We start from the raw sequence: 25,396 nt of genomic DNA on the forward strand, positions 1-25,396 counted from the left end.
GGCCGGTGTCCCCTGTCTGCGCCATGGGACGGCTCCCGGTGCTTCCGGCGCCTGCGGAGGGCCGCGAGCTGAGCATGCGCGGAGACACACCGCCGCCCCGTGGGCACTGGTGACTCAGTCGCCGGCCTGCGCGTTCTGCCCTCTGCCCTCTGCCCTGGCCCTGGCCCGAGACTCGGTCGCCCCGCGCCGGAAGCCTTCCTGAGCCTGTGGCGGGTCTCCCGCGGCCCAGTTCCCTTCCTCCCGGGTGTCCTGAAGCTCCATCAGGTCTTGGCCTCTATTCTTTCTAAACCCACTGGGTGCTGGGGACGGGGTGGGGTGGGGTGGGGGGGCAGGGTTGGGGGAAGGGACTGGATGTGTTGGGTCTTCTGACCTAACTTCTCCGTTTAAAGATCACCTTTCCTTTGGAGCTTCTTCTGAACCCCCCCTCCCCTTTGGGCTCCTTTCTGCCCTGTCCCACAGGCCCAGACTGCGTGACAACAAACATTTGAGTGAAGGAGAGTCTTTGTTTGGGATGGTGGATGCAATGGGAAGACAGTCTTGGCAGGATGGCTTGTCCTCACCTGACCTAATCGGTGATACAGTGGCCAACACTAACAAATACAGCAGGGGCTGCTGCTCCAGGTGTGGGAGACAGACAGACATGAGTATAGCAAGAGGACCCGCCAGGTACAGAAGGTCACCAGGGTGGGGCATGGGTACCTGGTAAAGGGAACATTCTAAGAACAAGGGTCTCGCCCCAGCGTGACTTTTCCTCCCCTGGCATGTCGCTAGTCATGCTGATTTGCCCCTTTGGAGAGGAACAAGGGGGCTGAGGACAGCCTTTAAGCACGAAGCCCCAGGGACAGTGAGGTTCTGACCCTCATCCAATACATTTAGGCCTCAGTTGTGTTTCAGCTCCGGGCTCAGAAAAGCAGCAAAACCAGACAAGTAACTTCACAGCTGGCCACAGGGCCAGCTGCATTGACTAAGACCTGGTGCCGACCAATCAGGGCGCACCTGGCAAGCTGATGAATATTCTGTTGGGTCATCCCCTGGGATCTCTCCTAAAATCACCCTTAAAAGCCCTTTGGACAGCGGACCCAGCATGGTCTCCCCGCTCAGGAGCAGGCTGGTGTCTTTCCCCTTCCCTCTCCTTCCCACGGGTGCATTACCTTTACCCTCTTCTCTTAAGCTCCAAAGGCCCTTTTTCTTTTTCCTTTTCTTTTCTTTTTCTTTTTTTTTTTTTTGCCTCTGTAACTTGTTTCCTGAGCCCATTTCTTCTAGAAATTACTTTCTCTACCTTTGTGATTTGCCAAATAAATGTTCTCTTATAGTTTGAGTCTTGGCTCTGAATGCTTTCCTAGCCAGAACTCAAGTACTGAGGTTGCTGAACCCAGGTCCTATCTGACCCCACGGGTCTAACAGCAGGTGCCATTCTCGCAGCCGTCAACATAAACTCTAATCTACTCACTCATTTCCCCCCAGACGTTCTTCCTTGTTTGGCTCTACCACTTCACTAGGGAAGAAGATTCTATATTATCCTCTTTTCTTTGACACTTCAGCCACCTCAAGAAAACAACAGATCAGCTGCCCTGCTTTGTGACTTACCATGCTGTTACACACAGATGTTGGGTTATGTCTGTAAATAGAACATTAAAGGCGTCCCTTATAGTCACTTGTTTTACAAGAGATCAGCAGCCTGCTGAGCTGTTAGGCCAGAGCTTTCCAATGCCCTCACTTCACTTTGAAAGGAGTTTTAGGGACAAAATAGGCAGCTATACTCTGTAGCCGGTATGCAAAATAAAATTTTCTTTCCCCCACTACTTGAGGAGGCAGTCCCGAACACTATTACGCGCCAATATTCGGGTTTTGCAGAGTTTTCATAATAGTAAGGTCTACCCGCGAGGGAATTAAATTTTCGTGCCTGACTGTCCAAAACCGCTCGTCTTTTCAGGGTGGGCGGGGGGGGGTGGGAAGGTGCCACAGGATAAGGGGAGAGGAAGACATTCATTCACAGAAGATAAGGAAAAGCCACAGCATATGGGGAAAAAGGGAAACTGAAAAATCAGACAGAGGCCGAAAAACCAGGACTACAGGCTTTATTAGAGGAGAAGGACCTGCCGGGCTGTCTCGCAAGGGGAGAACAGCAGCACGTGCAGGGGTGGGCACGCCTTTTGAGGGGTGGAATGGGAAGGGGTGGGGGGCTTAGTGTACTCGGCACACACTGATTGGTGGCTTACTGCATTGTCCATATAGGACAAGGGCTTAGGGTATTTGGCAGGTGTGGATTGGTGGTCCAATGTATAGTCCATATAAGGTACCTGGTTAGTCACTCAGGTATTTCTGGGCTGCAGGTTACGTCATACCCCGCCCACCAGTTGGGGGAAGGGAGGATCTATCAGAAACAAACTTTCACAGAGGGTAGAGAAATGTCTGCCGATAAATGGGAGAAAGAGGAAAACAGATTTTCATAGGCGATAGAGAAATGTTACAAGATAAGGGGGAGAGAAAAAGGGGGGCACCAGGTGGGGTTTGGGCTTTGAAGGTGATATTCTGCCAAAGGAGTGACCAATTAGAAGGGAGTATCAAGAGACAAAGAACTACAACCTTTATAATCCTTTACAAAAAAGAGTTTAGTGGGCTACCCCTGGGACCCCCTCCTTATGTGGGAGTCTGTATTTGTTCCCAATAAATTTCCACTCTTTTCATCTATCACCTTTTGTCCATGGCTTCATGCTTCCAATCCATCTGGACAAGGAACCAAGAAAGAAATCACCCTTGCATCCTGCTCAGGAAAACAACCCAAATCAACTCACATGACTGAGCCATCACAATAATTGTAAGTATATAATAAGCGAGGTGACTACAATGGCCAGAGTTGACCACCTTGACGAGATCATCACTGGCTTCTCCTGGCCTGCCAGGCCTTCTGAGGGCTGATGGGAAGTAGTTCTGCTTCCCTTCCTGCCCCCACCAAACACCTTTGCCCACTTGCTGCACCAGGTTGGGGAGTTCTGTGGAGGTTCAGGCAGGGCCCCATTTTAACACCCGCTTATCTAAGCATTTAGGTGGCTCCAATCCTAGCCCTCCTCCACATATAAGCCTAGTTCAAAGTCAAGTCTAAAGACCCACCCAAGATGAGAGGGATCAAATCCTTGCCATGAAGGCTGAAATGTGATGTTGGATTTGTAGGGCACTTGCAGGATTTCCTGCGGACTAGCACTTGCGGACGGCTTAAAACTAATTAAAAGAAACAGTTCTTCAACGCAATATTGTACAAATAATGGGACCATACACTAGGTCCATGGTTGGCAAACTGCGGCTCGCGAGCCACATGTGGCTCTTTGGCCCCTTGAGTGTGGCTCTTCCACAAAACACCACAAAATACCACGTGCGGGCCCGCACGTACAGTGCGATTGAAACTTCGTGGCCCGTGCGCAGAAGTCGGTATTTTGTGGAAAGAGCCACACTCAAGGGCCAAAGAGCCGCGTGTGGCTCGAGAGCCGCAGTTTGCCAACCACTGCACTAGGTGGTCACAGTCAGTGGAACTTCCAGTCCTGCTCAGGACTTTCCAGAACTACAAAAGTAAACTTCAGGCTGACCTTGATTGGTGGCGGGATTTCCTATTTGGGGTCTACAGCTCTAACGTGAGAAAGCGGTTTCTCATATTGGCCCTAACTTAGCATCTTACTAGCTACTGTCTGCTCTGGTCTGGTTCTGCCTCTGTTCCTCTTGGTGATGACCCCAGCACCCCAGGATAAAGATGGTTGTAGAATATTGTTGCCTAATCCCTCCCTGACCTGGTTACTTCCCTCTGCTACGTAGCTGTTAAACCTTGAGGGCCCATTGAAACTAAGGGCCCTAGCAGGTTTGGCTCAGTGGATAGAACATTGGCTCATGGACTGAAAGGTCCCGGGTTCAATTCTAGTCAAGGGCACAAGGACATGTACCTTGGTTACAGGCTCGATCCCCTGCCCCAGTCAGGGCATTTCTGTCTCTCCCCCTCCCTTCCACTCTCTGTAAAATTTAATGAAAAAATATCCTCAGAAGAGGATTAACAAACAAACCAAGATAAACCATTGAAACCAAGGGTCCTTATGACTTTGACACTTTACAACTCTACTGTGTTACTATGCTTTGAAGAAATACTGTTTTCTGCTAATTTTGCAACTGGTTTCTATCTACCTTTTATTCCAGGCTATGAATGGCAGGGCAGATTTTTACAGTCCAAGCTAATTTTTACTTTCTCATTTATAATGTGATGGTTTTGAATTATTCTTTTTTTAAAAAAAAATATTTTATTGATTTTTTACAGAGAGGAAGGGAGAGGGATAGAGAGTCAGAAACATCGATCAGCTGCCTCCCGCACACCCCGCACTGGGGATGTGCCTGCAACCAAGGTACATGCCCTTGACCGGAATCGAACCTGGGACCCCCCAGTCTGCAGGCCGACACTCTATCCATTGAGCCAAACTGGCTAGGGCTGAATTATTCCTTTAGACATTAAAAAACAACAACAGTCTGCCAAAGAGGTCCACAGAGAAAAGTTAAGAGGCCTTGCTCTGAGCACACTAATTTTCTGCACTAATTTTAGTGTAAGAGGTTAACAATATCTTTTTTAAAAAAATATATTTTTATTGATTTCAGAGAGGAAAGGAGAGGGAGAGAGAGATTGAAACATCAATGATGAGAGAGAATCATTAATTGGCTGCTTCCTGCATGCCCCTTACTGGGGATCGAGCCCGCAACACGGGCTTGTGCCCTGACCAGGAATCAAACCATGGCCTTCTGGTTCATAGGTGAATGCTCAACTACTGAGCCACACTGGCCGGGCAACAATATCTTGATGTTAACAAAATATTAACCACTTCCTCCCCCCTGACCCAAAGCCTATGAGACAGGTATAGCTTAACTGGTTTAAACAAATACATCAACTATATATAGGGCCTATTTTCAGATTTTTATTCGCAGTTTCACTTACCTACAGCAGAATTTATTATAGATCAAAGATAACAAAGAATAACTTAAGTGTGAATTTAATAAAATTTAAAATTATAATATTTCTTTCAAGGAATTAGAGGGGCAATCTATTTAATATGCGATACTTTTAAAACAAACAACCAACTCTGGAACTATAGTTAACATCTCACCCTAATCCTAAATCAAGTAATTTTGGATTTACACTCTTTTGATACCACTAATAATCTGGTCACTATTTAACAGGAAAGGAGTAAAGGGGAGACTAGATAATATAGACATGCCATTTACACAGCTCTGCTAATTTAGCACTCTCCAAGTCTGTTCCCCGATGATTGATGGAGGAAGGGACTGAACAAAGGCAGTTTGGACACATGCCCCGTAAGGTCTGAGTGATGTGTGAAGGTTCCTATTGTCTGTCAGTCACACCTGGGAGTGAGTCAGTGGCCAGAATAGGTGTGGCCACTGCAAGGGCTCGAAACCTAAATATTTAAACTTATGAACAAAGGGAGTTCCTACCTTTTTGCCTCTCTTGGCCTTTGGCCCACAGGCCCTCTTGGGACTCTTGTTGTAGGGGGCTCACTCCCCTGTGCCCATATGGCCCACAACCTTGAGGGCCCCACACATAATGGCCTAATGGACTGTAACTAGCCTGAATGCTAAACTGGACCCAGCTGCAACATGGAATGGAAGCTCTGGCATTGCTTTTGGCTCTGCTGGAACCCCAGCTACACCTCTTTCAGGACCAGATTAAGGGTCCTGGGACTTTACAACCCGAGGAATGCAAATCCACACCAATAAAGTCATCTACCACACCTCACTCTCACATGGGGGCTTCTGAAAATGCTCATTTCAGCTGTACCCCAAGAACCCCATTCTTACTCGTATCTGGGAAATGTGGCCCATTAATTCCTCCGGTAACACTTTTACTTGTTACATTAAATCTCTTAAACCAGTCTTTACAATTCTGTATGTATTTATTGAATATACGGGGGTGAGCAAAAGTAGGTTTATGGTTGCATTGTGACATTCTTTTGAGTTAATAAAGCTATTGTAATAATCATAACCTGCATGTTTTTTTCTATACAAACAACTGTAAACTTACTTTTACTCAACCCTGTATTTTTTACAGTTTATTCTCAAGAAAACCATCTTTAGAATGAAAACTTAACTTTTCTCCATGTATATCAGACAAAAAGAAGCAGTGTCTACCACTCAGTAGAGGAAATACATTAGTATTGAGGTTTCGACACAACTGGCATTTACTATATTTAATCCTCCCCAAAACCCTGTGACAAAGGTGTTATTACTTCCTACTTTCAGACTGAAGAAATGTAGGCAGAGATATTGAGTAACATTCCCAATATCACACAAGGTATAGATGTCCAGCAGTCAGACCCAGAACCTGCTCCTATCCCTGTGTCCTGCTTCTCAGGTTCACTATTATATTCCTCCTCCTCTTACCCTTCCACCTATCCTCTTTCTTTGCCTCACCCTTCTCCTTCCCTTCCCTTCCCCTTCTCCCTCTCCCACCCTATCCTCCTCAAAGAAGTGAATGGATACATATGTGTATTCACAGCAGGGGATCTTTCCTTTTCCTGATGCTTATACCAGTTTATTTCCTCTTTCTACATGTGGGCATCACTGACAGCCATGTAAGTAGCCTTCTAGGTTAAGAATTAGAATTCACTTCATGAGTTTGCAATTTTCCATCGATGGCTTATTGGGATTTTAACTCAGGGCCTTGAGGTTGTCAGTGTTAGCTCCCATTTGCTTTAGATCCGAGGTTGCCAACCCTGACAAGTGATGGAATCACCTGTGGAGATTTTGCCACATCCCAATGCCCACTCTCACGCTTCATTCACATGTAACTGGTTTGTTTGGGCCTCAAACAACTCTGGTGATTCTAATATGTAGCCAGTGTTGAGAATCATTGCTTTAGAATGGTTTCAAGGGCAGATTTCATTAATCCTTTAATTTAAAAAATATATATTTTTTTTATTGATTTCAGAGAGGAAGGAGAGGAGAGATAGAAATATCAATGATGAGAGAGAATGGTCCACTGCCTCCTGCATGCCCCCACGTGCATGGGACTGGGAATCAAATTGTGACCTCCTGGTTCATAGCTCAATACTCAACCACTGAACCATGCCAGACAGGCTCTCTCATGTTTTTGAGACCCATATGCTCTGATCTATAAAATCAGATCTTCTCTTCCATCTCCTTAAAAAGCGTATGTATTATATGGTATATACATGTGTATTTGAAAACCAAACTCTGCTGTGGTTTCTCTCTTTCTCTCTCTTTCTTTCTTTCTTCCTTCCTTTCTTTCTTTCTGCTTTCTTGCTTTCTTGCTTTCTTGCTTTCTCGCTTTCTCGCTGTCTCGCGTTCTCGCTTCTCGCTTCTCGCTGTCTTCCTTCTTCTTCTTCTTCTTCTTCTTCTTCTTCTTCTGCTTCCTGCTTCTTGCTTTCTTGCTTTCTCGCTTTCTCGCTTTCTTTCTTTCTTTGGTCTTTCTTGCTTTCTTGTTTTTTCTTTTTTCTTTTGATTGGCATTTTATTTTATTTTATTGAAAGCATTACAGATGTTCCCCTTTTCCCCCAATGTCTCCTTCTAGCTGTTCTGGTTTCTTTCTGGAAGCTAATTTATAGTCAGTCTCTCTCTCTCTCTCTCTCTCTCTCTCTCTCTCTCTCTCTCCCTGCAATTTCTTTCTTGAGATTGAGCTGTAGTACTTGTTGTTGGTGTTGACCTAAAGGCATATACTAGTAGAATTACTTAGTGGTTTTCTGACTTTCCCTTCTGATTTAGACTCTGAGATTGATTTGCTTGATTTTTTCACAAAGGCAATGCCATCATTTGTTTTTATTTCTATTTTTGAAGGTGAAGATATGTGCTCCAAATGCCGAGCAGCTGCACATGGTTAATCACTTGAAAAGTAGCCCAACAGCAGAGAAGAGAAATGCGCTGGAGGGAAGTGCCAGGAGGGCCTGGGACTCACCTAGTTTGGTAGGCCTGAGCTCCAGCGAGCTTGATGCTGTCATTATACCTGGTGACTTAGCTGAAAGCGGTGAGGCCAACTGTTCATTTTAATTAATGCTCACTGACTTCAGAATCCTCTTCACCAAAGGGTGGTGCAGGCTCAGCTACCATCTTGAACTCTCTGTGTCAGGCTCTAGGTCTGCGGCTCTCAAACTTTCCTGCACATGAGAATCATTCAGGGAGTTTAAAAAATTTCTTGTGCTTGGGTCACACTTGAAATCAGTAACATCAGATTCTTTGGGGCTAGAAACAGACATTTATATATATATATTTCAGAGAGGAAGGGAGAGGGACAGAGAGAAACATGAACGATGAGAATCATTGATTGGCTGCCTCCTGCACGCCCCCCACTGGGGGTGGAGCCCGCAACCCAGGCATGTGCCCGTGATCAGAATCAAACCCAGGACTCTTCAGTCCACAGGCCGATGCTCTATCCATTAAGCCAAACCGGTTAAGGCGAATTTTATTTGCCACATCAAAAACACACAGTGAAATAAGGAAGGGCATAAAAGAAGCAACAGGAGAGCCCAGGCTGGGCTGCTTTGGCTCATTGGGAAGTCAGAGAAATGGGGGCCTCGAGACAGGTTCAGGGGGTTAGTCCGGGACAAGCTGTCACTGCCCATGGCTCCCCTGGTTCCAAGTATCCTGAGGTTCCTTAAAGGGACGAAGTGAGGAAGGAAATGGCTTGGCATGTTTCCCTGGGGGAGAATGTGTGCTGGGTCCTTTGTGTTGAGGGTATTGTGTTGAGTCTCTTGAAGGTGGGACTCTTAGGGGAGGTTTCAGGGTAGGGTCCTATAGATTATTCATCAGCTTTCCAGGTGTGCTCTTTCAGGATCATGGCCTCCACTGATTGGTCATCGAGAGGGCAGGGGGTCATTAGTTAATGCATCTGGTCTTGAGGCAACAAAGGCATCTGGTTTTGCTGCTTTTCTTGTCCTGGAGCTGAAATACAACTGAGACCTTTTCAGTTCAAGGATCACTGATAGATAGGTGACCCTATCTTTTAAATTAAAGATTGATTTACTAGTATAATTTAATTTTTAAAATTTAATTCCCTTCATAAAAAGCTATCCTATCTAATAAAGAGGGAATATGCTAATTGACCATCATGCCCTCACAAGATGGTGGCACCCTTCATAAAAAGCTATCCTATCTAATAAAGAGGGAATATGCTAATTGACCATCATGCCTTCACAAAGATGGCGGCGCTCAGTCCCATCAGCCCCGCTGGGGCAGCAGGTGTGTGGCATCGCCCACCTGATGCCCGAGGCACAGGCCGCTCTGTGTGCCTGCCTCCAGAGTCGCCCAGCCGATGCCCGAGGCACAGGTAAGCCTTGGATGGCGGCTGCCCAGCTGCCCAAGGCCACCGGAGGCTCAGGTAACCAGGGCCGCCCGAGGCTTGCGCTACTGGTAGAGGTAGCAGCAGAGGTATGATGGGGGCGTCACCTTCCCCTGATCTTCCGGTCGCCTCCCGCCCCTGAGGGCTCCCGGACTGTGAGAGGGGGCAAGCTGGGCTGAGGGACCCTCCCCTCCAGTGCATGAATTTTCATGCACCAGGCCTCTACTATGTTATATATTTATATTTTCCAAACTAAATAATAAAATCAATTGTATTTTAAGATTAGAGGCCCGGTGCATGAATTTGTGCATGGGTGGGGTCCGGCCGACCCTCCCCAATGAGGGCCAATCGGGGCAGGGCTGGCAGGGGGAAGGGGACATGGGAAGTTGGCTGGCAGACCCTGCCCCTGATAGAGATGGGGGAGCTGATCGTGGGGCCAGGCTGGCCGGGCCGTGGGAGGTTGAAGGGGGCTGATTAGGGCCCCGATCAGGTTGGTTGGCCGCTGCAGTGCACATCATAGTGACTGGTCATTCCAGTCGTTCCATTGTTCCAGTCGCTTGGTGTTTATATATATGTAGATTATTCTAAACGTGCACAATATTCTTGAAATTTTTGGAGGCAATTTGGAGATGTCCCAGCGAGAACTGAGAATCATTGCTTTAGATCAGGAGTGTGTTGCTTGTGGATACTTACACATATTTATCTAAATAAGTTGCTTCTTGTTGTTTTACATATAAAGTAGTTCAGATATCTATTGCTATGTAACAAATATCACCAAAATTTAGTGGCTTAAACAACAACTTAGTATCTTCCTGGTTCTGTTGGCTGACTGGGCATAGCTGGGCTTTGCTTGAGGTCTCTCATGCAGTTGCAATCAGGAAGCAGCGGGGGCTGCAGACATCTGAAGGCTTTACTGGGCTGGAAGATACCACAGTGGGTGTGGGCTTGGGCTGGGATTGGCTGGAACAACTGAGGGCTGGCTGGGTGGCCATTCCACCTGGTGAGCTTGGGCGTCCTCATAACGGTAGCCCTTGGGAAACATTTTCTCCCGCTCAGATCTTCTTTTCTGATAGGTTTGCTGATGCAGACCAAGCAACTGCTGTAAAAGAGCCGAGATGCAAACACAGCTGCGGGACGTGAGTGAATCTGCCAGGATGCCACCAAGCGGTGCAGACATGCGCTTTCCTGGCACGGCCCCTCTGCGTGAAATTTGTGATGAAATGAGGGAAAGGGTGGGGATGTTTCGTAATGTATTTGAAAAATGATGCTTTAGTTATAATATTTAGAAGAAATTATGCACGTGAAAATATTTTTGCTCTGACCAAATGAATTACATACACATTCTATCATGTGATGATAGATACTTTCAGTGTGATCTTGATCCAAAGATGAAATAACCATTATTGAATTTTTTAGACACATAGTGTTCCTATACAAACACATTGTCATTTTTATTTACTTATCTCAAAGGCTTTTTCCTGAACCTCCAGGTTGGTTCCAATATTGAAAGGAATTTTTAGGGGTAAAATAGGCAGGTTTAGGAAATCTTAGGAATTAAGGGGTCCATGGAAAAAGCACAGGGCTACAGAGCAGCAGAAGATAACATTTCCATAAGATAAGGGAGCTGGGACTTGCAGAAGGTACATTTCCATAGAATAAAGAGCTGGGACGGTACATTTCCATAAAATAATAGAGCAGGAGCTGCAGAAGGTATACATTTACAGAATTAAGGGAAGGAAGCCCCTTATTCAGAAAGGGAAGAGGAGAGCCCAAAGGGACTAGGAAAACAATAAGGGAGAAGAAGAGGAGAACTTCACACACCTCACCTGAGGTTTGAGCTCTGAAGTTGCTATAGTGACCAAATTAGAGGGGATAGTGACCAGTCAGAGGGGATGCCAGGGCACAAAGAACTGCAGCCTTTATAAACCGTGGAAAAAAGGGACTTAGTGGGACTCTCTCCCCCTCCCCACGTGGGAGTCTGTGCTTGTTTCTCAATAAATTTCCATCTTTTACTGTACCACCTTCTATCCGTGGTGTCATTCTTCGACTTCACGGGACAAGAACCCGAAAGAACACCACACGTTCCAGTTTAATTTTCCCATTTCAATATGAGCAACAACTATAACTGTGGTGGATTGACTTGTGTTTAATAATAATGACAACAAAAAGCAAGGAGAATTTTTTAAGTGACAGGATGATATCTGAACGTTGGTTTCTGCATTTACAACTGAACAAGATGACTAGACTAGTTTTCATTGTTTCTGCGAAGGTATTTGTTCTGCTCTGCGCTTCAGATAAGGCCATGATCTATTTTTTACGTTACTGTGTATCATACGTTCTTCTGATGTGCTATGTAGCCCTCTAGAGTTTATCGGGAGCCAGTGCAGCTGCTCCTGAAACACCCCCTGCCTTGGAGGTGTTTTGAATGATCACTTTCTGTGAATGATCCCTATGCTATTTTTCTTTTTAATCCTCACGAGAGTGAGGGTGGAGGGGCTCAATGGAGGGGGGCGGGGGACGGGGACATCTGTAATACTTTCAACAATGAAGATACATTTCAAAAAAAAAACAGTTGGCAAAAATGTGCAAGAATTAGTCATGAAGGAAATGCAAATTAAAATCACCATGAGATACTATTGCACACTTACCAGACTGGTTAAAATGTAAAAAAGTGACAATTCTAAGTGTTGATGAGGATATGGAGAAACTAGGACCCTGAGACATTGCTGGTGGAAATGTAACATGATAGAGCTAGTTTAAAAACAGTTTTTTATAAAGTTGAACATATACTTACCAGATGGCCCAGCGTTCCCACTCTTAGGTATCTACCCAAGAGACATAGAAAGATATGCCTACAGAAGGACATGCATGAGATTGTTCATGGAGGCTTTATTCGTAATAGCCCCAAACTGGAAACAACGCTACCCATTAACTAGTGACGGGTAAACAAAGTGTGGTACCTCTGTTACAGGCAGCCAGAGACCCCCGAAAAGGTATCATCGGACAACCCCCTCAGTTGAAGGGAGAGGGTGGTCTCCTTCTCAATTCTTATCTTCTAGTATAAACGAATTTAAAGGAGAGACCCTGATTGTATTATGACAAGGCCAATTTATTAAAGCAAGCAAATTTATTAAAGAAGCAAGGCAAGCAAGTCTGTTTCAGTTCATTGGGCTCAGAGGGCAGACAGGCTTTTCCAGCTAACCCCGGAGAGCAAATGCCATGTGCGGGTTTGAGGAGTTCTATACTCCCCTGTCTATGGGTTTCAAGAATTCCTCTGTTGAATATCTTGGTATAGATTAATTTTCAAGGTCCCTTTTTACTTCTCAGAATTCATGAGAAGCACCTGGCAGTTTTATCTTGCCAAGCCTTGAGACTGCTGGCTTCTCTGTTAGTGAGTTAAACAACAACAAAAAAATAATAAAACTTCCTTCTTTTCCTTTCCCCTTCCTCCCTCTTTTTCTGCATTCTCTCATTAGGGAGGTTTTTAACCATTTTCTCTCAAGTGTCCTTGGCTGGGAAGATAAAAGCTTGTTATTTACAAGCCAGCTGTAAATTGCCCACACCATTGGCCTTGTTTTAACTTCTTTATCTCAGTTTCCCTATTCATCTTGCCCTGGAATTTTCCTAGCTTTTCACTGCCCTGTAACATATCCATATGATGGAGTGTTACTCAGCAATGCAAGGGAATAAAGTGCTCTGATACATATGTAGAAAAATCTTAAAAATTTATGCTAAGTGAAAGAGTCAGACACATAAGCCTACATATTGTATGATTCCACTTACTAGAGAAAATATTTGGAAAAGATAAAACTATTGAGATAGAAAGCAGATTATTGCTTGCTGAGAGCTGGAGAGGGAACTGGGGATTGATTGCAAGCAGTCATGAGGAATTTTTTTAGAATGATAGAAGTATTCCAAAAACTGAATTATGGTGATGTTTGCACAAATCTATAAATTTATTAGAACTCATTGAACTGTATACCTAAAATGGATGAATTAATAGTATGTAAAGTTGATATTAATAAAGCCAAGAAACATTTTTAACAATGTGTTCATGGTCTATCTTTTTAACTGAGCATTTAGTCCATTTACTGTTTTTGTAATTATAGATATACTAGAGGCCCAGTGCACAAAATTTGTGCATGGGGGGGTGTTGTCCCTCAACCTGGCCTGCACCCTCTCCAATCTGGGACCCCTCGGGAGATGTCTGACTGCCGGTTTAGGGCAGGCTGGGCTGAGGGACCCTCTCCAAGTGCATGAATTTTGTGCACCAGGCCTCTAGTTTACTATAAAAGTCCCTGCTAATGTTACAATTTTAAACCCATAAGACATTTGATTATTTTATACAGTCAATATTTATTTAATTGTAGACATATACATTTTTTGTTGTCATTCACATATATATGTATATATAGTACAGAGAGGAAGGGAGAGGGAGAGAGATAGAAACATCAATGATGAGAGAAAATCAATAATTGGCTGCCTCCTGTACACCCACACTGGGGATTGAGCCCACACCCTGGGCACATGCCCTGACCAGGAATTGAACTGTGAACTCCTGATTCATAGGTTGACGCTCTTGTTGTCATTCTTTATTATATCTCAGACTCTTCATTCATTATTCATTTCTCAAAAACCTTTCTTTTTAATAATGAAAGGTGACATAATGCAGTGGTTAAGAGCGTGGCTTCTGAAGCAAAGCCGCTTTGTTTTTTAAACTGCTTTTTATTTCTGCTTTACAAAATAGAGAAACTATGGCAGAAGGATACCTAGTAACATCTAATAAGTTGCAGAGGCAGGATTTTAACCCACTAAGCTCTTATATTTAAACCCAACAGCATCCCCTCCACCGTGGAGAGCTTCTATAACCCCTGATCTAAGAAATCTGTCGGTGGTACAGCAGACCAGAGCCCTTCTCCACTGTCAGCAAAAAAAATGTACAGGTTCAAAGTCTTCTCACACCTGAGGTTCATGAAGTTCATAAAATTCCTCTGAAAATATTAATTTTATAAGGAAGTCACAGGTGACTTGAAATTCAGCTTTATGAATGCTTATAGGTCATTGGAACAGTCTTGCAAATGAACAGGACAAGACTCCTTTCATAGATATCCAGTTCTGTCTGGACTCCCTCCACCATGCTGCATTTAGTTCTGGGCAAACCAAGAGCAGACCTTTGCTCTGGGAAGCCAATCATTGAATTTCTCCAAATATAAAGTCATTTAGATATTGTACTATGGAATTATTAAATGCTAGATAGATTGTGAAATCATCTCTGATGGAGAGGGTCCTTTCAGAAGTGAGGTTAACACAGAACAGTCCTCTAGACCTTCCAGGTTGTCTACTATCTTTATAAGTCTTTCTACTGCATCACAGGACAGCATCCCGGAGGCATTGGCTCTGAACTTGGCCTCTAGGTCCTTCTGGCTCAGTGGCTTCCTCCAGTGACCATAGAAGGTATCAGCGCGCTCCGTGAAGGTGGCTCCATCCTTGAGGGTGACGCTTATCTCACAGTATAGTGTGTTGAAGTTTGGCAGGTTGTCCTGAGGATGCTCCAGCTCCACCTTGCAAAGTAACTCTCTCACCTGCGGCCTGTTGATCTGGTGTTTGTGGAATGATGAAACCGTGATGCCACCATCGAGCAGCATGGCACAGGCCACATACTGGAAGGAGTGACGGGCTTCATGCTCCGAGTCTGGGAAAGGCCGGTTTACGTACTGGACATCTGGAATTCTGAGCACAATTCTCTCAACGTGGTCAATGGGACACATGGCTCTGTCTGTTACAAGGTGCTTCCTCACAGATGCAGCGGCGTCTGCCACCCAGTGGGTGGCCAGATGTGCAGGGAAACTCTTGAAAGCCACATCCTGCTGGTCCAGGAGCCAAGTGTAAGAATCTAGGTTTGGAAGGACTTTGGGGGAGTAGTTGGTATAGAAGGCCCCGAATCCAGTCTGCGTGTCCAAGACCTGCTTGTTTCCCTGGAGACCCAGCATTGCCAGAAAAACAGCTTCTATCCCATGCCTGGCAGCATTGCCCATGTGAAGAGGCTTGGTCTGAGTGGCGGCATTTGCCATAGGAGCCCCGGCATGAGAAACAGCAATAGCCAAGGCCTTCTGGCAGTTTGTCATGCTGAGCCCTAAAATCTTGGATGCAGCAGCAGCACTACCCAAAGTTCCTACCACCGACGGGGGATGGAATCTGAAAAGCAAAAGGCAGTATTAGAGATTTACAAACCTCAACCACCAGGAGGCAGTATAGTGTAGCGATCAGGAACTTAGATCATGGGGCTATACTTCAAATCTCAGCTCTTCCACTTACTAGCTGAGTGATCTTGGGGAAAGTTATTCAACTTCTCTGTACTGTTTTCTCTTACTAAAATGGCAATAATAATAGTATCTACCTTACAGGGTTTTGTGAGTTTTGAATGGATTCACATGCTTACAACAGTGCCGGAAACAGTAAATTCTTTTTTTTTTTTTTTAATATATTTTATTGATTTTTTACAGAGAGGAAGGGAGAGAGATAGATAGTTAGAAACATCGATGGGAGAGAAACATCGATCAGCTGCCTCCTGCACATCTCCCACTGGTGATGTGCCCGCAACCCAGGTACATGCCCTTGACCGGAATCGAACCTGGGACCTTTCAGTCCACAGGCCGACGCTCTATCCACTGAGCCAAACCAGTTTCGGCACTAGTAAATTCTTTATAAATGGTACTTTTATAATTATTGTAGAAAGATGAAAGTTGTTGATTGCTGAAAGATCATGTAAGTAACTATAAAAATTAAGGGCCTTTTAGAAACTGTGTAAGTTCACTCAGTATTCCAATTTACACCTCTCCTAGCAGGCTGGACCAAGTGACAAGATAAATATTGTATTGAACCATATGATACAGCCCGCATTTGACCTTTTTTGCGCTATGGCTTGAACAGTCAGGTTTGGGATATTCTGTGTGCTCTCATTAGTCTGAAGAACCCTAACAAATATCAAAGTAGATTCTGCTTTGATGGGATCAGGAATATTCAGGGAGGGTACCCATAGGTCCTGGATGATGTTCTACACCCAAAGGGAAATTTTCATGAGCACTTCTGAAGTCCTATCTTTGTATATATAGTTTGATATGTGACTGGTGACCTGACTTATCTGCCAGCACTAATATTAACATCTTCAGTTGAGCCACACTTTATGCCAGAAAGCTCTACAGAAGTAACGATTCACAGATGAAAGGGAAAATGACTGTCTCTTCGTGGGGCAAATATTTTCCATACCTTTTCGGTATGTCATTGGCGTCCTTGGAAAAATTCATTAGTCGGCCTTGCACTTCAATCCCAACATTGAAAGCAAGCAGAAGGTCGAGGCCAGAACACTTTGGACTTGGAGGTAGGGCTTCTGATAAAGCCATGAGGACAGGAAGGACAGCTCCAGAAGGGTGGGTGGCAGGATACCACGTGTCATCAAAATCCATTGAGTGAATCTATGAAGGCAGACACACAAACAACAACCAAAACCAAAATGTATTTCCCTGGATGCAATGGCTTTTGGACCAGTAAGCATTTAGTTTAGTAATAGCCTTGTTGGATGTGAGATTTTAGATCTGATTCCTGAAAATAAAACCTATGAACAGGCTGTGATTCTTGATCACATAGCTGGGCACTTGACAGACTGTCCTCTGCCAAAAGCAGGCAGTACCTTGGGGAGCAGCTAGTGACCCCCAGGGAACTCGTGTCTTACCCAGGTGACCAGAGCTCTCTGCCACAGCCCCTGAAAAGATCTATATTTCCCTTATAAACAAAGCAGTGGGATTAGATGGTTGCTTCATCCTTCCCTCCCCCACTTCCTCCTCCACCCTTCAAATAAGTTGCACTAAAACTTTAATGTCATTTGTTCCATATCGGGCCATATATTTGTGTACTTTTTATTATGAAATAATTTTAGACTTATGGAGAAGTTGCAAGAACTTTTGAACCAAGATTACATACTAAGCTATATTTTAAAACCATTATTTTCTGCTATGAGGTTTTAGTCCTCTTTAACCCCTTTACTTTAACCTCTTTAATTTTTTCTTATATGAAATAGTAATAACCAGAAGTTCATTTAAAATAGATTTATTGGATGTGGCCAGTGCACTTTCTACTGCTTACTGGACATTTATTCCTTGGATGTATCATTGGGTTTGACTTTCAATATTCTGCGCTACTATCCCCTCAAACCATAAATATATCTCAAAAACCCAACATATTCATGTCCAAATTATATCTTCTATAAAGCATAAAAACTGTCTCTTAGACAAGAAATGCTGATTTTTGTTTCAGAAAATAAAGATATCATGTAGCCATTATTTCTTTTTCAGTAAATATTTGTTGAATGAATCAATTAATGAATTAATGAATAAATAAATAAAAGGCTGGTTACTGGATGGAAAGTGGTACTCAAGAAATTGAGTCTGGATATTGGGTTTTATATTCTCTGCTATATACATTCAGAGTTTAGAGTTTGAGCTACCTTAGAGGTTGAGCTATCTAAATCCTATCTTATTTCCTCTACTTCACAATTGATTTAGAAAGTATCAATTCACTATGAAAACTGAGATTACTACATAGGAAGGAGGGCAGTCCACGTCATCTCTATGAATTTCAATGATGTCATTAGTAAAATATGGAAATTTAGCAATTTCTGAGATATTTTCTGACTCTGAAAATTACTGTATTTGTCTAACAGTGGAAAAGACATGGAAATCTCCTTACAGCCACCCCGTTGACAAAAGCAGCATATGTCGGTGGGAGTCTCAAGGTTGGCCGCCCCCAAACAGTGCTGGATACATTGGAACTGTAGATCTGGAACAAAAGAATATCAATCAGTGATATAGAGTGTGAACATAGCATGCCAAGCTTTCCTTGCAGGAGTCATTCTTCATCTTTGGAGGCATTACATTAATAGTCCTTAATTGAACCCTTTGTGCTATGTTAAATCAAAGCCTTAATCATTAGATTCTTCTCTTCCTTGTAGGACAATACATGACTTTCTCCATTGAAGTGAGAAGAGATACTGTTGCTTGACCCAGACCATGATTCATAAGTGCTCTAGGGAGTAGAGTCTGAATTTACTCTTATTTATTCCTCGTGGGTAAGTACTAGGAAAAGTGAACTAACTGCCTATACCAAGCACATCCTCTGGAGGGTGGATGCTATGTCTCCCACATACACACCCCTCTCTGCTCAGAGTGCTGGCCCAGCCCTTTCCCCAGAGACTCTCGAAGTCTTTGCATGAAGAAATCATCTTGGGTAGGTACTATTGCTTCTAAGACTCTCAGATAAAAAACGCTTTCAGTCATAATAAAAAATAGGAGATATTACTAGTGTTAAGAATGGTAAAGCCAGTGACTTAGTGAAATATATGGATTAATATTAAAACTCAGATAATAGAACATAGAAAAGCATAACACTATATACAACAATGCTGTATACACCAAGTAGTATCCCTGACACGAGGAGCAGAGCAGTAGAACACACACACAGCTCTGGTACACTCACGGGTACACTCATAAGCAGGCATGTGTGCACATTGGCTTTACTTCTAAAGCAGGCATGAACTTACTTTACTATATTCATTGGCTTTGTGAAACACTTCTGTACTGGTTCCCAGGAATCCAACGCCCAGCGTATCCAGAATCATCCTCTTGCTCCTCTGAATAACATGATCTGTCAGGTGTCCCACTTTCAAGCCATGGATCACTTTGGCAAAGCTTTCTGTGACGGACTTTAAAGGGAAGAGGGTTAGAACAGTGATACACTCACTGTGTATCTGCATACGTCTTTTCTAGATGAAAACTCGAGGTACTTTTATGTAAAGAGTTTATTCCACTAGAGGGAACTCAATTGATCAAATTAAATTTAATTTCTAAAAAATGAAACTAGACCACCAACTTACACCTTACACAAGAATAAACGCAAAATGGATAAAAGACTTAAATGTAAGTCAGAAATCATAAATATCCTAGAGAAAAACATAGGCAATAAAATCTCAGCCATCTCTGGCAGCAATATTTTGCCAATATGTCTCCGATGGCAAGGGAAACTGAGGAAAGATAAACAAATGGGACTACATCAAACAAAAAAGCTTCTGCAAAGCAAAAGGAAACATCAACAAAATAAAAAGGGAACCCAATGTATGGGAGAACATATTCACCAATGATACATCTGATAAGGGGTTAATTTCCAAAATACATAAAAAACTTATATAACTGAATACCAGGAAGACAAACAATCCAATAAAAACATGGGCAAAGGCCCTAAATAGATACTTTTTGAAGTATCCATCTTATATAAAAACTGCTGTTTGAAATTTTAACCCTGATAGTATGGCTTCTGTCTTAAATAATAAGGAAAATAAGACCACTCCCATCCCAGAGAGGTGGTAAACTATGCCCCAGATAGAGTTGTCAGTGCTGACACCCAGACAGTTGCCAGGCCTTGCGATATAGTCTCATGGCCCCTTCCCAGCATGCAGGCCTTCTTTCTCAGAAGGCCCGGAGATCTCATTCCAAATTTGGAAGACAAAGGACTGGAAAAAGTATAAATAAAGAGAGTTTCCTCCATATTGGGGCCCAGAATTTGAAAGAAACATTTTTCTCTGGGCCTGCACAGAATTTAATAATGAAATGTAACTCCTGTAGTCGGCACTGCAGTTTAGCCTCTGCTTCGGCAGCGTGCTATAACTGTAGTCGCTGGCCATGGGAGTCAGCACTGCAGTTCAGCCTCTGCTTCGGCAGGGTGCTGTAACTGTAGTCGCTGGCCAGCTTAATAAAGGCTCCTAAATTTTGATCTGAGTCCCTGGTGGTCATCTCCGTGGGTCACCCCATTACACTTTTCTAAAGAGAACATACAGATGGCCAATAGACATATGAAAAAATGTTCAAGGTCATTAATTATCAGAGAGATGCAAATAAAAACTACAATGAAGTATTACCCCACACTTGCTAGAATGGCTACCATGAACAAATCAACAAACAAATGTCAGCACGGATGTGGAGAAAAGGGAACCTTCATGCACTGCTGGTGGGAATGCAGACTTGTGCAGCCACTATGGAAAACAGTATGGAGCTTCCTCAAAAAATTAAAAATGGAACTGTTTGTTGACCCAGTGATTCCACTTCTGCAATATATCCTAAGAATCCTGAAATAGGAATCAGAAAGAATCTACTGTGGTTGCAGGTTCCTCCCTGGCCTTGGCCCTGGTCAGAGCTCCTTCTGGCCGCTAAGGAAGAGGCCATGAGGAAATAGAGATGCAGCTGCTCAGCTGTCTATAGACTGGGTGACCATCTATTTCTAAAATATTATTTTGGTCTTTTTGACTTTCTCCTGATATTTACATCTCTTTTTAGTAAAATGCTGTGATAATGTATAAATTAAGACAAAATATGCAGTCTTAATAAATATTTCACAAGTTCTTGCTATGTGTCTGGCATTGTGCTAAGGTCTCTAGAATAACAAACTGAAATGTTATGGTTCTTTCTGTAGAAATCTTACCTTCTCTGGGGGACTAAAGACAGTAAACATATCATTATAAATACAATCTGGCAAAGCCAACGTTAACATACACAAAACTAGGAGGTTCAAATTCAATGAACGTATAATGATTCATTTTCTTCCTAACTTTATACAACAGACGTAAGTCTGTCATTGGTAAAACGTTGCTAAAAAAAAAACAAGATGCAGTTAATTAGATATCCCAGAGGCTATGAGAAACAGTAAAATGCCATTTTTGAAGTAGAAGCAGGTGGCTCTTCAAGGGAGAGGAAATTGAGACAATAGAGGTAAGCTAGAAAACCAATTTAAATTAGCCACATAAAATAGAACAATACCTTGAGCTTCATGGTCTAAAGAAGAGGTTTATCTCAGGAGTGAATCCAAGGAGTAATTCCTTTTCTGTGTGATTGCCTTTTATACCCGTCACTCCTCTCAAACCCAACCTCTTTCTCTTTGTTCTAACCTTAAAATTTGTACCATTTCAACACTTCCCACTTAAACTCATTTTGAGGAACCAGAGGTTTCCAGGGAGATAATGAATGACCTAGGTCATGCCTGATCACAAAGAAGAATAGTAACTCTGATGCAATCAAGTCTCCACGTAATAGGGAAATGATTAACTGGATACCGGCTGTGTGGACCAGCACATAGTTCCTGCTGTTTTCCACCCTGCCTCCCTTTAAAACTCTTCTCCTTGGTTCAGAACTTCAGAGATGGTTTTTGGACATTAGTCCACCATATTCCCAGGCTGCTGGCTTCCTGAATAAAACAACCTTTCCTTTCCACCCAACACTTGTCTCTCAAGTATTGACTTTCAAGCAGTGAGCAGCTGGGGTTTTCAGTAACAATTTGTCAAAATTAGGAAAATATTCACTCCTTTATGTAAGTATTACACTTCTAAAAAGTTATCCTAAGAATATAAACATGGATGTATGGAAATTTGGGTGAAAAATAAAATTTATAGCCTTGCTTCTTATTTAGTTAAAAATGAAACAATCAGTTTCTTCTCAAGGTGATGGAGTAGGTGGATTCTGCACTCACTTCCTCCCATGACTGCATGCAAATTAAAACTAAGTTATAGAACAGTCAACCTGGATAACCTTCTGGAGACTAGCTGGACAGAAGTCCTATAACTAAGGATATAAAGAAGAAGCCATGTCAAGACTGGTAGGAAGGGCAGAGACTTGAACAGGCTGGCCCTGCACCTAAGTGTGACAGTGGAGAGTCTAGAGCAGCGGTTCTCAACCTGTGGGTCACGACCCCTTTGGTGGTTGAACGACCCTTTCACAGGGGTTGCCTAAGACCATCCTGCATATCAGATATTTACATTATGATTCATAACAGTAGCAACATTACAGTTATGAAGTAGCAACAAAAATAATTTTATGGTTGGGTCACAACATGAGGAACTGTATTTAAAGGGCCAGAAGGTTGAGAACGACTGGTCTAGAGCAGGGGTGGGCAAACTTTTTGACTCGAGGGCCACAATGGGTTCTTAAACTGGACCGGAGGGCCGGAACAAAAGCATGGATGGAGTGTTTGTGTGAACTAATATAAATTCAAAGTAAACATCATTACATTAAAGGGTATGGTCTTTTTTTTTTTTTTTTTAGTTTTATTCATTCAGTGCAAAGACTCTGGCTGGCAGGCACACACCTTGGGATCTAGCAGAGGGATAGTGGCTTGGGTCAGGAGGTGGCGGAGACATATAGGCAGAAACTGAGTTGTGTGGCTTTGGGTGAGGGCTGGAGCGACAGCTGCCATTGTTCCTGTCTCAAGCCCTTGCCTCAACACGACCAAACCTGGATCTGTATCAGCCTGGTGAACTCTATTAGCTCCACCCTGAAAACTCCCTGAGATTCAGCCCAACATCCAGGCTGGTCTCAGGGTGCCTTTGGCCAACATGACCAAACCTGGATCTGTATCAGCCTGGTGAACTCTATTAGCTCCACCCTGAAAACTCCCTGAGATTCAGCCCAACATCCAGGCTGGTCTCAGGGTGCAATAGGCACCACGATGAAGATCAGAGCTTATTATACTTAGGGTTTTATACACACCAGTTCCCCCAGCAAATGCAAATTTAACAAAATTTAGACATGGCATATGTTCAAAATGCTCATGACAAACAATCATTTTGCATTCCCGCAAATAAAATTGTTTTATACTGTAAGCTGGAGGCAAGTGTAACTTATTTTTGTAATAAAGTTTTTATTTTTTTATGTGTCATTAATATAAATGTGTGTTAGTATACAGATATTCTGGTTTAAAAACTTAGAATTGCACACATTTCAGTATGTTTATTTGTACTTACATAATTTTAGTATAGTGGTTGCCAGTAGCCTGTATGTTTCACATTAACTGTTTTTTTTATGTTATCTTAATAAACCATTTTAGTATGTTGTAAAAACAAAACAAAACAAAACAAAACAAAACAAAACAAAACAAAACAAAACAAAAAACCCCCAAAAACCTACCTCAGGCCTGGTACTGGTGACAGTCAGCCTTGGTTTGCAAAGTGGCCCCTCTCACCTGCATCCAGGCCTAGCACAGGCAGCTACCAAATGCATATTGCTTTATAGCTCCCAATGGGTAACCTCAGGCCAGTCACAAGCAACATCTGACATGACCTGCATTGGAGTTCCTCTCAAGAGGCCCCAGAACCAACACACCCAATGGCTGGATTTAGACCACAAGAGAGCATTATGCAATTAGCTATACAAGTGGCACGCCCAAAGCAATATCTCAGAAATCATGGATCCTACTGGGGCAAATCCCATTCTGGAGCCCCCTCCCCCACCATCGCCCCCTATACACACACACACACACACACACACACACACACACACAGCAATTCGTATACTGTTGTTGTGGCCAATTCATACAGCCAGACAGACAGAGGGTCAATCTCCCCAACTGATGTGCCAACAGCAATCAGAGCTCAACAGGAGGTCACACACAACCCACACAAGGGACACTCTTGGAGCAGCTGGCTCAGGTAATCAGGGAGACAAAAATCCATATTATTTCACTTATATGTGAAATCTAAAGAACAAAATAAACAAAACAGAAATAGACTCATAGATACAGAGAACAAAACTGAAGGTTGCCAGATGGGAAGGTGAATGGGGAATTGGGTGAAAAAGGTGAAAGAATTAAGAACTAAAAAATCGATAGTTACAGAATTGTCATGGGGATATATGGTATAGTATATAGAATATAGTCAGTAATATTTTAATAACTATGTATGGTGCCAGGTGGACGCTTGAATTATTGGGAAGATCACTTCATCAATTATATAATTGTCTAACCACTATATGTACACCTGAAACTAATATAAAATAACGTTGAATGTCAACTGTAATTGAAAAATAAAATTTTAAAAGGTTAAAAATGTAAACAATCAAATTCACCCAAAGAGTCTGGTTACCATTGTCTAGGGCAGTGATGGCGAACCTATGACACGCTTGTCAGAGGTGACACGTGAACTCATTTTTTTGGTTGATTTTTCTTTGTTAAATGGCATTTAAATATATAAAATAAATATCAAGAATATAAATCTTTGTTTTACTATGGTTGCAAATATCCAAAAATTTCTATATGTGACACGGCACCAGAGTTAAGTTAGAGTTTTTCAAAATGCTGACACGCTGAGTTCTAAAGGTTCGCCATCACTGGTCTAGGGACACATGTGCCAACCGGAATTTCCTGGTAGCTTGAGATGAAGGGCATTGGGAGTTAATCATGCTTCTTCCCAGCTTGTTGTCTTGTGTGTTTTTCAACTGCATTTTCCATATATGCAGATCTTTGGTTCCTGGTCCTCTACTGCCTTTCTCCCTTACTCCCTATCATTGCCCAAATATGCTTCAAAACAGCTTGTCCAAGCCCTTCTCTTATAATGAGTCACTGTGGCTTGTCTTGTCTGGACCTAACTGCTCCTGTGGGTAATTGTCATTTCCTTTGGGCTGTCTAGTCTTGGCCAATTGGTTTGTACTTATAGTGGGTACAAAAACCACTATACTATTTAATTTAATATTTGAGCCTGTTGTTCCAGATGTAGTGGCAGAACATCTTTAGGGAAGATTGCATTTCAATTTTGGAGGAAATATTCATGCACCTTGTTATTCTCCCCCAGTCCTATTACAGAAGGGAGAGTTTGGGACAAAGGAATTAAACTGCTCTGCATTAAAATGTAAAAGGTGGTGTCTCTGGGAGAAGAGGTTAATATTTTTCTTCTCTTGGTTGGAGCCTGTGGAGAAAGAGTGTTGAGGCCCTGAAGAGAGGGCCACGGCAGGGCCATGGATTGGGGGTGAGGGGTGAGGGGGTGATGCCCTGGTTATAAGCCAGAACCATATGGGAAAGTGGGAGAGGTGGTCAGCAAAGTACTCCATGTGGAGGGATACAGGCAGACACATTTAAGTGAGATAAAATATCCAATTTGAAGTTTTTCTTTACAACATGATAATTCCCTATGTGATCCTTAGGACATTTGTTAAATACTATAAGCTAGTGTCAGCCGTGCTTTGGAGAATGAAGAGTTGAAAA

The 25,396-nt window shown here is 43.0% G+C and overlaps 1 protein-coding gene and 1 long non-coding RNA gene across 2 annotated transcripts; one reads left to right on the forward strand and one right to left on the reverse strand.

Moving 5' to 3' along the window:
• Nucleotides 1-2,749: 2,749 nt before the first annotated feature.
• On the forward strand, nucleotides 2,750-10,885 carry LOC106696693. The gene is made up of 3 exons (XR_001347633.2): nucleotides 2,750-2,818; nucleotides 7,834-7,959; nucleotides 10,405-10,885. It is a non-coding gene; the product is annotated as an uncharacterized LOC106696693 (long non-coding RNA).
• A 2,904-nt stretch (nucleotides 10,886-13,789) lies between these two features.
• Nucleotides 13,790-21,262, reverse strand: ACOD1 (aconitate decarboxylase 1). Its single transcript, XM_006086084.3, has 5 exons — nucleotides 21,190-21,262; nucleotides 18,924-19,085; nucleotides 18,074-18,163; nucleotides 16,598-16,803; nucleotides 13,790-15,526 (listed from the first exon to the last, which is right to left on the reverse strand). Exons 1-5 carry the CDS (start codon nucleotides 21,199-21,201, stop codon nucleotides 14,581-14,583), a joined length of 1,416 nt encoding a protein of 471 aa, XP_006086146.1. The 5' UTR covers nucleotides 21,202-21,262; the 3' UTR covers nucleotides 13,790-14,580.
• Nucleotides 21,263-25,396: the final 4,134 nt, after the last annotated feature.

Source organism: Myotis lucifugus, unplaced genomic scaffold (genome assembly GCF_000147115.1).
Source record: "Myotis lucifugus unplaced genomic scaffold, Myoluc2.0 scaffold_24, whole genome shotgun sequence".
NCBI classification, from domain to species: Eukaryota; Metazoa; Chordata; class Mammalia; order Chiroptera; family Vespertilionidae; genus Myotis; species Myotis lucifugus.

Coding starts and splice junctions, on each gene's coding strand:
- ACOD1 (XM_006086084.3), bottom strand. Junction 16,804..18,073: donor CTTTTGTCAACGGGGTGGCT/GTAAGGAGATTT, acceptor CTGCCTTCATAG/ATTCACTCAATGGATTTTGA. Junction 15,527..16,597: donor GCCAATGACATACCGAAAAG/GTATGGAAAATA, acceptor TTTGCTTTTCAG/ATTCCATCCCCCGTCGGTGG.